General features: G+C 48.2%; 5 protein-coding genes across 5 annotated transcripts; 4 read left to right on the top strand and 1 right to left on the bottom strand.

Moving 5' to 3' along the window:
• Positions 1-191: 191 nt before the first annotated feature.
• N7478_009989 (argininosuccinate synthase) lies at positions 192-2,063 on the bottom strand (the record flags this gene model as incomplete). Its single annotated transcript, XM_056926203.1, has 10 exons — positions 192-479; positions 534-609; positions 662-741; positions 797-1,285; positions 1,355-1,407; positions 1,469-1,612; positions 1,669-1,689; positions 1,762-1,803; positions 1,863-1,905; positions 2,049-2,063. 10 exons carry the CDS (start codon positions 2,061-2,063, stop codon positions 192-194), a joined length of 1,251 nt encoding a protein of 416 aa, XP_056775573.1.
• Positions 2,064-4,456: 2,393 nt separating this feature from the next.
• N7478_009988 (uncharacterized protein) lies at positions 4,457-6,386 on the top strand (the record flags this gene model as incomplete). Its single annotated transcript, XM_056926202.1, has 2 exons — positions 4,457-4,764; positions 4,823-6,386. 2 exons carry the CDS (start codon positions 4,457-4,459, stop codon positions 6,384-6,386), a joined length of 1,872 nt encoding a protein of 623 aa, XP_056775572.1.
• A 54-nt stretch (positions 6,387-6,440) lies between these two features.
• On the top strand, positions 6,441-7,052 carry N7478_009987 (uncharacterized protein; the record flags this gene model as incomplete). The annotated part of the gene is made up of 2 exons (XM_056926201.1): positions 6,441-6,757; positions 6,815-7,052. 2 exons carry the CDS (start codon positions 6,441-6,443, stop codon positions 7,050-7,052), a joined length of 555 nt encoding a protein of 184 aa, XP_056775571.1.
• Positions 7,053-7,522: 470 nt separating this feature from the next.
• N7478_009986 (putative DUF21 and CBS domain protein (Mam3)) lies at positions 7,523-9,776 on the top strand (the record flags this gene model as incomplete). The annotated part of the gene is made up of 2 exons (XM_056926200.1): positions 7,523-8,661; positions 8,726-9,776. The coding sequence occupies 2 exons, from the start codon at positions 7,523-7,525 to the stop codon at positions 9,774-9,776; spliced, it is 2,190 nt and encodes a 729-aa protein (XP_056775570.1).
• A 1,391-nt stretch (positions 9,777-11,167) lies between these two features.
• N7478_009985 (HECT domain protein) lies at positions 11,168-15,337 on the top strand (the record flags this gene model as incomplete). The annotated part of the gene is made up of 3 exons (XM_056926199.1): positions 11,168-11,367; positions 11,432-15,149; positions 15,215-15,337. 3 exons carry the CDS (start codon positions 11,168-11,170, stop codon positions 15,335-15,337), a joined length of 4,041 nt encoding a protein of 1,346 aa, XP_056775569.1.
• Positions 15,338-15,655: the final 318 nt, after the last annotated feature.

Genomic DNA, 15,655 nt, shown 5'->3' with positions numbered 1-15,655 from the left:
GAAGTTTCCATCCTTTTTTTCTAATTCATCATACAATCATTGAAATCGGGAGGCCATTGCAATATACGTGAGGAGTGGTAAACCTGATCACTCAGAAACAAAACCAGGGATGATCAACATGTGGCTTTCCACTTTCCGATTTGCCAAGCCCAACAGAAAAGCAGCCGGAATTTTTGTAGAGAGAGAAAACCTTACATTCTCTCACCAGCAGCGGTCTTCATCTGGCCGTACTTCTTGAGGCGGATAGCAGACACAGTGATGAAGCCGGTGGTCTCGGCGGGGGAGAAGTCACCGATCTCGTCCATGCTGGACTCAGTCATGTCGTACAGCTTCTCGGTCTCGGAGGAGCGGCCCAGGACGGAGACGGAGCCCTTGTAAGCGCGGCAGCGGACCTGACCGTTGACGGACTTCTGGGAGGCAGTGATGGAAGACTCGAGGAACTCACGCTCGGGGGAGAAGTACAGACCGTTGTACAGGAGCTAGAAATTGGTCAGAGAAAATAGTAGAACGAGAGCGTGAGAAATGATTCTGACCTTGGAGTAGTTGAAGGTGACGAACTGGTCACGCAGAGCGCGGACCTCACGGTCCATAACAAGCCCCTCGAGGTCACTGGTAGCTATTAGCATAGTCCGTATCATTTAAGGTTTTCAATTAAACTCACATGTGAGCAGCGCGCAGGCAGGTGAGACCGGGGGTCTCGTAGCAGCCACGAGACTTGATACCGATGAAACGGTTCTCAACCTAATTAAGAGTTAGCAAGAATTCCCATGGTTTATCGATGCCTATTGCTGCTTACAATATCAATGCGGCCAACACCGTGGCGACGGGCAATGGCGTTAGCAGTCAGGAAGACGTCAACGGAGTCGGTGACGGTCTTCTTCTGGCCCTTCTCAGAGAACTCCAGCTTGACGGGGATACCCTTCTCGAAGTGGAGAGTGAAGTCCTCGGGCTGGTCAGGGGCGGTCAAGGGGTCCTGGGTCAACTTCCACATATCGGTAGGAGGAGTGGTGTCAGGGTCCTCCAGGATGCCAGCCTCGTAAGAGCAGTGAGCCAGGTTCTCGTCCATGCTCCAGGGCTTGGACTTGGTTGAGGTGACGGGAATGCCCTTCTCGGCGGCGTAGGCGAGGAGATCGTTGCGGCCGGCGAAGCGCTCGTAGAAAATAGGGTCGCGCCATGGGGCAATGACCTTGATCTTGGGCTCGAGAGCGTAGAAAGCAAGCTCGAAACGGACCTGGTCGTTACCCTTACCAGTGCAACCGTGGGAGACGGCGAAACAGCCCTCAGCCTAAAAAAGCGAAAACAAACGTCAATCCACAACCAATAAGTATTCATAGCGTTCATTTATTCCGCATACCTGGGCAACAGCAATCTGAGCACGGGCGATGACAGGGCGAGCCAGAGAGGTACCTAGAAAATTCCATTGTTAGGACAGCCCAATTGCTTTTCGCATTTGACGGTCATAGCTTACCGAGCAGGTACACGTTCTCGTAGACAGCGTTGCAGGCAATAGCAGGGAAGCAAAGCTCCTCGATGAATTCACGGCGGAGATCAACAATCTCGCACTTGAGAGCACCGATCTTCACGGCCTTCTCGCGGGCAGCCTCGAAGTCCTCTGTTGGTGTCGTTTAGCAACGAATAGTCGCATGATCTAGGCGCAATCCACTGTACCTTCTTGGCCAACATCGGCCACTGAGATATAGAGTTAGTGATATGTCCTGGAGATAGTAGTAGTTTTTTTTTTTTTTTGGAAAGGCGACTTACTGAAACAGACGACCTCATAGCCCTCCTCAATAAGATACTTGACTGGAATTGCAGGTCAGCAATTGGGATTCGAAAATCGCAAGATTGAATAGATTCCATACGGATACAGCTGGTGTCGAGGCCACCGGAGTAGGCAAGGCAAACCTATTCCAACAATCATGGTCAGCGAGCGCGCACTCAATCGATAGGAGGGCAGAAAGTGGGATAAAGTGGCGGTCTGGTGGGGAGGGAGAAGGATGGTATGAGTGGTTACCACGATGAACCACCTCAATTGAGAGAGTACATACCTTTCCCTTAGACATGATGTGTGATTTTTGAGAATTAATTGAAGGGTATCGAAAAAACTTGAGGAGAATGGATTAAAGAAAGGAATTGAGTCATTCGGGAGGAAAAGGCTGTTTTTTGGTGCGGGCCGGGGAAGTCACGCCTCTTGGCATCCGATAAGCTGATAGGAGAATCGCACACATCCGACGTCGGGGGTCTTATGTACATCAATTGATAGTGTCTTAGTGCTTCGGATCCCAAGTTCCTGCGTTGTAAGGTTGTGCCTACAGGAACATGTGTAATATCCTTTCTTCCTGTAGATATTTATGTACTATATCTAGGTCTACGATATTGTGTACATATATTGCAGTAAGCACTCGGGCGGGTCTTCTCTATAGGCATTTATTGATTGGTCCCTACGTCATTGGGATCGCCAATTTCAATTTTGTACTCACGATCGCTTTCAGGTCTATTTGTTTTTTTACATAATGACGTGAAGTCGTCATCTTGAACAAACTTGAATACAGCCAACCAATTGTATAAACAGTTTAAGAGCGATTAAACAAAGCGAGGGAGAATTGCCTTGGTGTGGGGCTGCATATATTACATAGTCTCGAAAATTGTGAAAGTACATGCCTGGACCGCCCATGTGGAGATTGACGACTTCAAACCTGAAGTATAGTAATATGAAGTTAATATTCTATTGACTAGATGGAAACAGCGGTACGTTGGAGTCCCATTCAATGTTGGAGCCCGGGCAAATCACCTCCGAGGTGCTCCGAGTTATACATCCCGACTCTTGAGACCGCCACTCATGTCCGTAGATAAGGACCCGACGAATACTAAGTGTTTTCCTGCTAGCGCGAAACGACCCCATCAGAGCGTATTGAATTTTTTTTTTCAGAAAAAAAATCACATTATGGTGTTCCTGATGCGGCGCGGTAATGCGATTGGGGATTTTTACCTTATTGAGATCATCGTGGAGATATTGCAGCAGTGACGTATTCTATAGTGTAGATTTGTTCAATGCATCAATTCATGGAAGATTGGTTGTATTATCAAGTGTCCCTCGATCCAGCATGCCCGCGGATGCAACAAGCCTAATATTTTCTTTGATTACATGAATAAGATTGTCGGGTGTGTCTGTGGATGGCGAAGAGAAATGGGAGCTCTTGCATGAGGATCTTATTTTGTCAATCGCAACATGGTTGTATTTACAAGGTAAATGAAAAAAAATATATGAAGGAGATTTTGTTCCTTCATCTACTAGTATCTTGTTGGTCATGTCTGTTGGAGGCAAAAAAATCGGACTGGTGTCCAGCAACTCGTTATTGGACTAGGGACTAGGGACTAAAATGATATCCCTAGACAACCGGCCTACAAGGACGAGTGGGGATCAACAAGACAACTTGATAATTTTTGCGGAAAAACAAAAGAGCAACGGGCTTTTCTCCCATGCCGTAGTAGAATTATTGAAGGTAAAGCAGAATATTGTGCTGCTTTATTTTATCCTGCTTTATTTTATTTTGGTTTGAATTTTTTTGTGTCAGTGAAGAAATCCTCGGGATTGAAGCGATTTAAGTGCAAAAGGTACAAGCCAACAATCATGTTGCCACAGCGGCTGAGTCCCACATGTGCACACGGCCCGCAAAGCTTAAATTGTACTAGGACATAGTACTTAATGATCTCCCGCAATACAATTGTGATGTTGCTAATGAACGTAAACTAATCGGTAAAGGTGTTAGTTTCTGCCCAGAAAGTACCTAAAAGATACATCAAATGTCAGGTTATAATTGAATGGAAGAGCTGTCGCAATATGATGCTATATTTACACTGCTGGAAGCTTGAGACAAGCTGACTTACTACCTGCTATTAGTAGATTTCAACAATGCTTGGAGCATACAAGTAGATTATATGAAAAATACACTGTACTCTGAAATACTAGGTCAAAACGCGTCATTTGAGGCCAATCTAACAGATGAGGGCTGGAAGTGAGTATATGGTAAGAACCATAGGCTCAGAATAGCCATTTTGGGACTGAAAAATTTAACACAATTCAACCCTGGCTGCCTAGCCATTTAACTAAAAGGAGAAGAGACCAAATGGGGATGGCAAGTGGCGAAAGCTCTATTAGGCTGAAATAGGAGGGGTAGGTCGCGTAGATACTCATCCGTCCGGGACGGAATAACGAAGTGAAGTGAATGAATGTGAGAGATGGCAGCCGGTGAAGTTGTTAATGGTAAACGATAAAAACCGTTTTGAAAGTGCTTGTGAGCACGAAATAAAGCCAGCGATACGATTTCTGAGAATACTGGAAAGCGCAAAGGTGGCAGCAGATGGTTGAGTAAGAAGAAGAGAAGTTACGAGGCGTCAGAAAAGGATATTTATACGGGGGTGGGGGACGTCACAGCCATTTCCTCATCCTGTCACAATGATCGAGATGCTCACCTTCGTCTTCTCACTTCTCCGCTATCCCGTCACAATGGTGGGGTTGATCGCCCTCATCGTCTACCTCCTCTACCATCCCGTCACAGTGGTGCAGGAGTGCCATGTCTGCCATCCCGTCACAATAGTGAATATGTTCCTCGACCACCTCGCCGGTTTGCCTGTCTTCGTCTGGGCCCCTCTCAGCCCAATCGTCGGAGGCCTGCTGCGTGGGCTCTGGGTCCACAGAGTTCACGTCGTATGCATGCTGCACCGGCTGTGGCTCGACGAAGTCCGCTCTTCTGCTGAGAAGAGGTACGTTGAACTCCGTTCAAATCTAAGATAGGAAGGATCAAGCTGACAGCTCCTTTAGTGGTGAACCGAAGCAGGAAGACTTCCCCCCTGTTGAGCCTGTAGTCGATACCCGTCCTGTGATGCCTATGACTTCCCGTACGCGCGAACATAACGCTATGATTGTCCAGTGCATGAGATTCCAGTACTCCGGAGAGATCAAGCATCTAGAGCGGTCCGTGAAGGAGCATTTGCAGGAAGCCGAAGACCTTAGAAGGCAACTCAGAAGTACAAGCCGAGAACTCGGAAGCAGAATCCGAGAGCTGATTTACACCCGGAGCAAGGTCAGCGATATGGAAGAGAAGGTTGGCGATATGGAGGAGAAGCTCATATTTGCCGAAGCCAATCTTACTACCGTGGTGCTTGAATCAGACCACTCGGATCTCGCTTCTATTGTCTATCGGAACCGCGAACTCCACGACGAAATCGACCAGGTGAAAGGGCAGCTGCATAGTGAGAAAGAGAAACACCAGCACGAGGTGAACTCCCTCACTCAACTTGCTGAGCAAAAGCATCAGGAAGCACTGGCTGGCTTGAAGAACGAGTACGAACAGAAACTCGCAGGATTTGTTGAGCAAGCTCGGGTTGAAACTCTGATCACCATCTTTGCTGACTGTCAAGCGGTCCTGGCGAAAAAGATCAAACTTGGACATACTCAAACCTGCAGTTCCGAGAACCAGTGCTTTGAAAGCCAGGTTGATCAGTTTCGGGAACAAGTTCGACAGGACACCTTCGCAGAATGTCAAGCACTGCTAGAGGAAGAGTGGAATCGAGTTAGGTCACAAACTCGAGAGGCCACCCAAGCAGAATGCGAAGCGATCATCGTTGAACATGTCAACCAGGGGCGTATCAAGATATGCGATGCTGAAGTCTATGCCAAGGTCGCCCATCGTTGTCCCAACATGGCTCCACCAGTGAAAGATCTGTCCTTTGATCTGAATCACATGGAGAATGCCTACGATCAGATACGAGAGGAGAAAGTCTCGATTGAGCAGAAGCTGGAACAACAGAATGCTGAGCTCACCACTGCCCAGGCGGCTATCGAATGGCTGAAGCTGGAAGTGCAGAAGTCTGACGCCAGCCAAGCTGTCCTCACCCAAGAGCGACAGAATGCCGAAAAGCAACGCCAGGCAGCGGCGGCAATCGAGATTGCCCTGTTCGAAGCCCAGCAGGAGAACGGACAACTCAAGCAAGAGCTTGCTCGGGTTGAGACTGAGAACCGCCAGGTGACTGCGACAAGCGAGACGACGAAAGCTCATGCTCAGCATGCTCAGCGGGAGACCGAAAGGCTCAAACAAGAGCTTGCTTGGGTTGACACTGAGCATCGTCAGCTGGCTGCGGCAAGTGACGCCAAAAATGCTCATCTTCAAGATCAGGTTGATTTGGCCGTGACTCTGGTCACTGGGGTTTGTCGCGAACTTGAGACCGAGCAGGGCGCGTCGTTCGATCCCATGTCTGGTCTCAATCTGGCCGATCGGCTCAAGGGCTTGCTTTCGGCTCAAAAGCAGAAGCATGAGGAAGAGCTGCAGAGCTCCAACGATAACTACAACCTTGCAAGTAATACCGCTCAGGCTCAGATGAATTGATTGTTGATGGAACAGGAGGCCGCCTACAGATCGAAGGCCGAGTTGTCTTCAAGAATGAGAGATCATGTCTTGGAGCGGGACACTGCAAATGTAAAACTTGTCGAGGCTCAAGGAAAATTCCATGAGCCTCAGGGTATCTCTGCTGTGCGGGAAAGGGAATATGCCGAGCTTCAGAAAAGCTACAATACCCTGAGGCAGGTGGCAGCTGGGGACACAGACCAATCTGTCCAGCTACAAGACCAATATATTGTAACACAAGAGAAATTAATGAAGTGGAGAAAAACTACCTCGATGGCTAAAGCTTCCTATCATGAGGTTTTGAGACTGCTTTCGCAACGCAATGACCGGATACTAGAATTGGAGGACGAGTTGTACGACAGAAAGAGAACCGTCAAAGGGCTGTAAAGGTATCTCCGAACGTTCAAGAGAGAGCTCGCCAAACACCAGGATCCCGGCATCACTGAGATTCATCTCGATAACATGGAAGATGAAGAAGATGAAACGGATGAAGAAGACGAGGACGAGATCATGACGGATGAAGAGGATCCACGACCACCACCATCCAAGGCATTGAAGACATCGAAGGCAGAGAACGCAAGAATTCAAGCACAAATCAAAAACATGCAAGACAATTTCACCAAAATGTTTGACAACCTGGAAATCTAAAAATGGTGCGTCGTGTCATTGACCCAGTTTAAATGTTGCTAGATGTTGATCGCCTCGATCATGATTCGTCAACTTGTTCTGCGGGAAAACCCAATTCCTAAACACCAAGAGACGCCTGTCTCGAAAGCCGCTGCCACTTCGAAATACGCCAGGTGCCGCTAAGGTCCCACCTTCGAGCCTCGCGTATTTTTTTTATCATCGTCGCATCACCTCCTTCCTCTCTTTTATCTTTGTCTATCTCCTCTTCTGTTGACTCGACATCGTTGACCTCCTGGTTCCTCCCGTCCCCTTCCACCCTCTTCCCCTCAAGTGCTCTCATATTCCGATTCCGACCCCACGTCATCGGTGCTCACATCACATCTCATTTCACAGCGATGTGTCGACTGGACCTACTTTGCATTTAATCACCGATTTTTTGTTTGTTACATACACTGAGCGAGCCCCCTGTTCTACGTGGCCCCTGCGTGGTGATGAGTCGTCCGACCAACTCCGTTTTCGCCGCCCGGACTCTGGTGCTGGGTTTGGCCAAATGCCTATTTCTCACATTTTCCCACCTGCCCCTTGCCACAGCTGCACCCGTGGTTTCAAATTACCTCGCCTCTCTTGATACCGAAGCCCCGAAAGAACCGGAGGATCCGAGCTTATGGCTGTACCTGGGAATATCTGCCGCCCTTGTCCTCAGCGGCGGGGCCTTTGCTGGGCTTACGATTGCTTTGATGGGACAGGATGAAGTGTATTTACAAGTGATCCAGACATCTGGAGAGGAATCCGAAAAGAAAAATGCAGCCAGTGTCTTGAGCCTACTGAAACGCGGAAAGCATTGGGTTCTCGTCACCCTTCTGCTTAGCAACGTGATTACCAACGAAACACTACCTATTGTCCTGGATCGAACACTGGGCGGCGGATGGCCGGCTGTCCTGGGAAGTACAGCTCTCATTGTTATCTTCGGCGAGGTCGTACCTCAATCTATATGTGTCCGCTACGGTTTGCCGATTGGAGCCTGGATGGCACCTTGTGTGCTAGTCCTGATGTATGTCATGTCCCCTGTCGCTTGGCCAGTTGCGAAATTGCTGGACAAACTTCTCGGCGAGGACCATGGTACCATTTATAAAAAAGCTGGGCTGAAGACCCTTGTTACCCTTCATCGAACATTGGGTGAAGCAGGAGAACAACTTACCTCTGACGAAGTTACAATTATCAGCGCTGTTCTGGATCTGAAAGAAAAATCCGTTGGAACCATCATGACTCCCATGGAAGATGTTTTTACTATGTCTGCTGATACTGTCCTGGATGAACGCACTATGGACGTCATTCTGTCTCAAGGATATTCTCGAATTCCTATCCATGCACCTGACAACCAAATGAATTTTGTTGGGATGCTTCTTGTCAAAATGCTTATTACCTACGACCCTGAAGACTGCAAGCGTGTTCGCGATTTCGCGCTGGCAACACTTCCAGAAACCCGGCCTGAAACGTCTTGTCTCGATATTGTCAACTTCTTTCAAGAAGGAAAATCTCATATGGTCCTTGTGTCAGAGTATCCAAGTGAAGATCGGGGTGCCCTTGGTGTGGTCACCCTTGAAGATGTAATTGAAGAATTGATTGGAGAGTACGTTCCATCTATACTTAACATGTTTTACTCCAGAATTTGTCTTGTACTAACTGTTATGCAGAGAAATCATCGATGAATCCGATGTCTTTGTTGACGTTCACAAAGCTATCCGTCGAATGGCCCCTGCACCGAAATCTCGTGTACCGAAAGGCAAAATCGTCGAAGAACCTCCAATGGCGACTCCGATGGGTGATGGAGAGCTGATCGATGTAGAAGATCCACTTTTAACTTCTGCTACACACCCCTCGGACCTCATTCGTCGCCGCAGCTCCGTCGAAGCACCGCCTCCTAGGTTCCAGCTGCGTAGACATGCTGACAACGATACAAATGCTCCCAATGTTTGGATCACACAGAGAGGCGCCACTGATGAAATTCGAGAACACTTGAAACACCTCGGTCCCTCAAACCTTGCCAGCAAACCCCGGCAAACCCGTTACCACGCTGTTAAAATCAAGCGCGGCAATACCTCTCCTTCACGCTCTGCGCAAACCGATTTTGAATCTGGGCAGAGCACATCTGACTCACACCGCCAACCTTCTGCTCTCGGATTTCAAGGTGGAATTGGCGCAGGTCTTGTCAATCCCGGCTCGGATGCCAAAGATGGTGCTCATGCTTTAAAGATTGGCTATGGCACCATGCCGACCAATGAAACCGTGTCTAAAAGTACCAATTCCGAACAATTCAAAGATCTCCCGCAAGTTTCAATCCCAGAAGCAGTTCATGAAGAGCGGGAAGACCAACCTCGCTCCGCTTCAACTCGCAAAGACAGCAGCCCAGCTGGTAGTATCACATCCACCGACTCACGTTCTGAATTCATTTATCATCACCGAGGCCCCACGCGAAGCGGCAGCATTACTGAACAAATAGTTGATGTCAACGGCATCCGCAAAGTTGTCCTTCACACAAATGGCACAAACTCATCTGATCCAGAAGACAAACCCTCCCCTCCTCAAACCCGCTCATCTTCTCTCGGCCGCAACAATGGTCTGACTGATTCCGCCGATAATTCCAACTCCAATGCAAAGAAACGACGTCGGCGCAAGAAGCGGGGCCATAACTCCAAGTCTGGACATGGAGAAACCGGAGAGGACCAGCCTCTACTCCATCAATAATTTCTCAACTTAAGAAGATGCTGTCTGCTCCTAGTATAGCTCACAACAAACAACCCCTGACAGACCAACTAAGGAAGACTTATGTGAAACTTTTTGAATTTCCCAACTATCCCACACGATCAATTATAATGGGGTTCCTATCTTGACCAAAGTCCCAACCCCAACTTACAGAATATTGGTGCCATGATTTATTGCATTGACCATGCCTCAATTTCAAAAACAAGAGCGAAAGAAATAAAAAGAAAAAATTAACGAACAATCTCAATCAACGATCCAGAATTCCAGCCTTGGAAAAAATGGCAAATCTCAACCCACGGATCAAACTTTCAAGCGATTACCATTTTTCATCTCAAAAAAAGACAAAACTTGGGATCCAACACTCATCATACGATGCTGGGGAATCAATAACACCCAGCTGATTGTACTCAGGAACCACTTAACACACGTTTCTCTTTTTGACCACTGAACTTCTCGGTTGAAGAGCATGCTTTATCGAGGTAGAACTTGACTCGACACGAAAACAAACAAAAATACAAAACGATGGAAGAACTTTTGTCCTTTCTTTCACTCAACTCCCCCCTGAAAACGTCAAGCTTCAACCTTTCGGCTTCTTCCTTGTCCAGTCTTCTAAAATTGGTTCGAATCATGTCATTAATACCATGTGGCTTTGAGCGTCTGCTTAGCGAGTGTCAGCGTCTGAATCTCATGGACACAGTGAATATACGCCATTGAGATTCTTTGTACCAATTCAATATCTCGGTCTCAGCTCTGACAATACCATTCCTGTTTCGTTTATTCAGCGCCCCATGCGCATATCTTTTTCGGGGTTTGTTCATTTCCTACGCTTTACTGTGTCATATCATCGGTTTACCCCTCTTTCCTTATCTTGTCAGCGTCTAGAGGTATCTTGAGCTAGGATAATATCCCGCCTTCAAATTCATTGTTTTCTTAAAAAAGCTCCATTGAGATCCTCAATCCGCTACGTTGTAGTTACATGCCTACAAATGGTCTTAGCAAAGTTATGGGTCACCAATGAGACCCTGAAATAACCCCAAAACGGCATAAAATATCATCCCATAGTAAACCAAAAGGGCCATTGGAGTCAAAATGTGAAGCCGTCTTCGTGTTACAATGATGCTTTGATCCTTCTCTCAAGTGTTATGTAGTACGTATGGGGCTTGTTATGGTGATCGCAGAAACTGTTTTCCCGGCCGGCCGATAACCGCCCCAGGCACCAAGGCACGATAAGATCTGGGGCAATGATATCAGTCAGCGAGGTCCTCCCTCTACCAGCAACTCTCGTTCAACTCGTGTGAACTGGCCTCTGAAGAGTCCGGCGGCCCTTTACCAGTAGTTCATCTTGCACCGGGGATGCGCAAGTATCTTATACGATGACCAGGCTCCGAGGAGCTTCACTTGACTCTCCGCACCCTCATTCTAGTGGCGGCGACAGACAGTACTGCCGGTCGAAACTACCCCCAAATGCGCCTGACATCATTGCACAGAACACTGTCGAAGTCTTGGATCCATCGCGCGTGCTTCCGTGGTATCGTGATGAGCGCAGACGTCGTTTTAACATCTTAGTACGAAGGTAAGTTGCAACTACGGCTGAGTGCTCCAATCAAGAACAACTCTCACAATTCTCTTTGAATTAGATACAAGAACCAGCTTCTCTACGGTTGCGATGATCCAGGATGTCGAACGCCAACATGCGCCAGTCGGCGTCGTCGGGTCAGCGAAGGCCCATATCGTCAGTACACCGAGCTTAGCGCACGAACACTCGCCTGTTACCTCGCCAGTTTAGACGACGCCGAGAACGGACTCTGTTGCAATAACCCAAAGGCGCCATCCGATCTGACGGTCCACGATTATCACCGAATATCCCTACAGCGATCACGCGCCTTCCAAGCCCAAGCCGTGGCCGCCGCAACAGCAGCGGAAGAACAGAACAGTTTCCTACGCGGTCCGGATCGTGAGAGCGGCAATGCATTCAAGAGAAGGATGGAACAATCGACTTCAACGGATGCGGCAGGCTCTGACGCAGCGGGGGCGTCGTCATCTTCGGGAAATGGACACCCCAGTGGCTATTACTTTCAAGATCTTGACTACGCCGCTGAACAGCCATTAAAAGATCCGAAATCATTTACACAAAACCTCTTCGATACCTTGTCCCTTCGAATGGTCGAGTGGCTGCCACTGCGTCGCACTACGGAGTCTCTTTCGCACAAGTTCAAACAACAATCGTCACAGTCGGATAATGCATCTCAAACAGACCAAGGCAGTGGTTTGCCTGATAAAGAAAGTGAGAAGGGAAGGCCGAGTCAGGGAAAACCCACCTCTTCGCACTCACAAAATCCCAATCCACGTACACCCTCATCGCGCACATCGGGAAACCAGACAGCAGTCGAGCTTAAATTCCAAAATCAACACGTCAAGCGACTTTCTCTGACAGAAATGGATCAATGGAGGCAATCGCCGCGCTCAAGCATGGAGGAAAAGAAACGGCCGGAATACAAAAGTCGCAAAGTGTCTTTAAAGTCCCAATTAAACACGAATGATTTTGCCACCATGCCCTCCCCGCCCGCCTTGAAGCATAGGCCACAGAAGCATCGAGGAAGGATTGGCGACATGGAGAGCACTCGGTCGAAAGACTGCCCTAGGAATCAGCGTCGCGTCTCTTGGGATAACCAGAGGATGATCAATCAGCCTTCTTTAGAAGACAGTCCTGGAAAGCCTCTTTTACCACCCCAAAGTGACATCGAAATCGAGTCTCCAAGCAACCGAAAAGCCAAAAGTGCACCTCGCAGCCACCTCGCGGAACAGGGCCCAATGGCTCAGACAGTTTCTCATCTCACTGCGGAAATCATCGATGGCTTGGGTCAAATCATGGTAGAATCGTCCGAGGACGAAGAGGCTTGGAGAGAAGAAATCGATCGCATTCAGTATGCAGGAAGTTTTGATCATCCGGACTGGCGATTTGCTACATCGCGCCAACGCCAGGCCTTCCCATTTATATCACAAAGCGTGTATTTTGTGTTGGGCAACACTACGCATATCCTACGCTCTTTTGGAACAAATTCAATACCCAACTCTACATCATCTAAAGGAGCTACTGATAATCGCCTCGATGTCTCACGTCTTCAAGGGTCATTACAAAACCTCTTTACTATCTGCCCATGGGATATCGCATTGCATAGTTTATGGGGTGCGTTAGACAAGCTGTTCGTCCCCCCAAACGATTTTTCCTCTTCTGCCCGACACTCCCGTCGTTCTTCTCATAGCTCTACCATGACCGGTCCAACTACAGCACCGCCACTCGCTCGGCGTATCTCTGAGGTTGCAAATGAAGATCACCTCTCCGATGGTGATGCTGCCTATATTGCCACAGTTGCTCTATTCGCTCTAGTCAGCTCGATCCCGAATATTGATGTTAGCACATGGCGTCAAATTCTCCAAATGCGTGCTGCAGGTGGTGTAGCTTCATCAGCTGTCATGGAGAAATTATCTTCGGATCAGGCTCAACAGGCCATGGACGCGACTGACAAACTAGAGCATGAACTAGGCCTTCGATTGGTCAACCGGCTTGTACGCGCCCTTTGTGCTCGTCTCGCATATCATGAAATATCCAAGGCACGTCAGGTCTATACGCTCGAACTTCCGAAACAACGCAAGATCAGCGTCCTCGACCGCATAGTTGATCATCTTAGCGAACATCATACATTTCGAAACTCTGGAGCTGATCACCCATCTCATCAACCGACTGGGCCTTCACCTGTTATTGTGGAATGGCTCCGAACACTACTTTTACGAGAATGGGACGGGAATCCTGAATTGGCTCGCAGTAGTGCCGCTGGAGGCGCAGTACAAATATTGGCTCTGATGTATAAAGAACGAAACAGGCTGGGCCTCTCCTCCGAAGACTTCCATACCCCCCTTCTTGCAGAGCGGCTGGACCCTCTCGAAATGCCCGTGGCATGGGTGGGAAGCCTTACGAACAACCGTACAATACACCTCATGTCGTACTGTTTCCTTTTCCCGCCTTCTTTTCTTGTCATTTATTTCCGAGCTTTGAACTACTCCGCCATGTCCAAATACTACGAAGCTGCCATGACTACTACGAGGCACGTCACTCAAACTGCTTATAGCAATACTATTACGATTGCCGATGACTCGTCATTATTGCAACGGATGAAGATCTCAATGTCTACCTACTTTGTTCTCAATGTCCGACGAGACAATATCTTAACGGATTCCTTAAATCAGCTTTGGCGTCGCGAGAAGCGGGAGTTGATGAGGCCACTCAAAGTTCAAATGGGCATGGATGAAGGTGAAGAAGGCATGGACCATGGTGGTGTTCAACAGGAGTATTTCCGAGTGTTAATGGCTGAAGCTCTGAATCCATCATATGGCATGTTCACTATGGACACCCGCCACCACCTTTCTTGGCCCCGCCCTTGCCCATTGGAGCCATTGTACAAGTTCGAGCTCATCGGACTTTTGATGTCTATCGCAGTGTACAATGGACTGACGCTTCCCGTTAATTTCCCAGTTGCATTCTACCGCAAGCTGTTGGGTCTCAAGGTGAAGAAACTGGATCATATTCGTGATGGCTGGCCAGAACTTACCCAGGGTCTTGACATGCTTCTTTCATGGAATGATGGTGATGTCGGCGATGTTTTCATGCGCACATATGAATTCAGCTTTGAGTCCTTCGGTGGGATTGAAAATGTCGATATGCAGAAAGTCGGCCGGGATGCCGTATGGCCAAAGCCACCGAAGGCTGCTGGTGGAAGCCCTGCTCCAAAAAACAGCGCATACATCAATGCACCCCACTACTTTGATGCACTGCAAGAGGTCCCATCTTCTATGGCGGTTGAGGCATCTACTCCCACACCTTTGTCGGGGACAGAGGAGACAACGAAACCAGCCTCGGGATCATCGCCCCTTCAATCCCCTTCCCCTCCCTCGGATGAAGCACCCTTGGTGACCAATCTCAATCGACACCATTTCGTTAAAGATTACATCTTCTGGCTGACAGATAAATCGATTCGGCCACAATTTGATGCATTCGTTCGAGGATTCTACACATGTCTTGATCGCTCTGCACTTTCAATCTTCACACCCGAGGCTCTGAAGGCGGTGGTTGAAGGCCTCCAGACAATCGACATTGATGAATTACAAAACCACGCGCGATACGAAGGAGGCTTTGAACCGAGACACCGGGTCATTCGGGACTTCTGGAGTGTGGTCCATGGGTACTCTGATGAGAAGAAGGCAAAGCTTCTGGAGTTCGTCACTGCAACCGATCGAGTTCCTGTCAATGGTATCTCGACTATCATGTTTGTGATCCAGAAGAACGGCGTAGGAGACGAGGTATGTTATATCCCTATTCACCCCTACCAACTCTTTGGCTTCCAATACTAACTTTGTATTTACAGCGTCTTCCAACTAGTCTCACATGCTTTGGACGTCTCTTATTGCCAGAGTATTCGTCAAAGGAAGCCCTGGCGGCCAAGCTTGACAAAGCCATCGATAATTCAAGAGGATTTGGCGTAGCATAATATGTTTATTCGGTCATCAGCGCGGATCTATACATACCCATTTCATTTCGGCGACAGCATTCCGGGCTAAACAAAAGGCATAGCATTGTACAATTGACTAAATTGATTTTAACCATTTCAAAAAAACAAAAATATGTAATGTAACTCCAGCCCTCTAATGCTTCGACCTTTGAAGGTTATGATGTAGGTACAATAATTGCATGCCCAACTCAGTCCAACCAGTGTGGGATTGAAGGACTTTTCTTTTTTCTATAAAATCAAAATTTCGTAAATTCATAAATTAGAGCGAATCAGAAGTGGAGGAAGCCCCGTCAGCCC

Source organism: Penicillium angulare, assembly GCF_028827245.1.
Source record: "Penicillium angulare strain IBT 27051 chromosome Unknown utg000007l_segment0_segment0, whole genome shotgun sequence".
Taxonomy (NCBI): domain Eukaryota; kingdom Fungi; phylum Ascomycota; class Eurotiomycetes; order Eurotiales; family Aspergillaceae; genus Penicillium; species Penicillium angulare.
The sequence above is the reverse complement of the archived record's forward strand: the minus strand, read 5'-3'. Positions and strand labels throughout refer to the sequence as shown.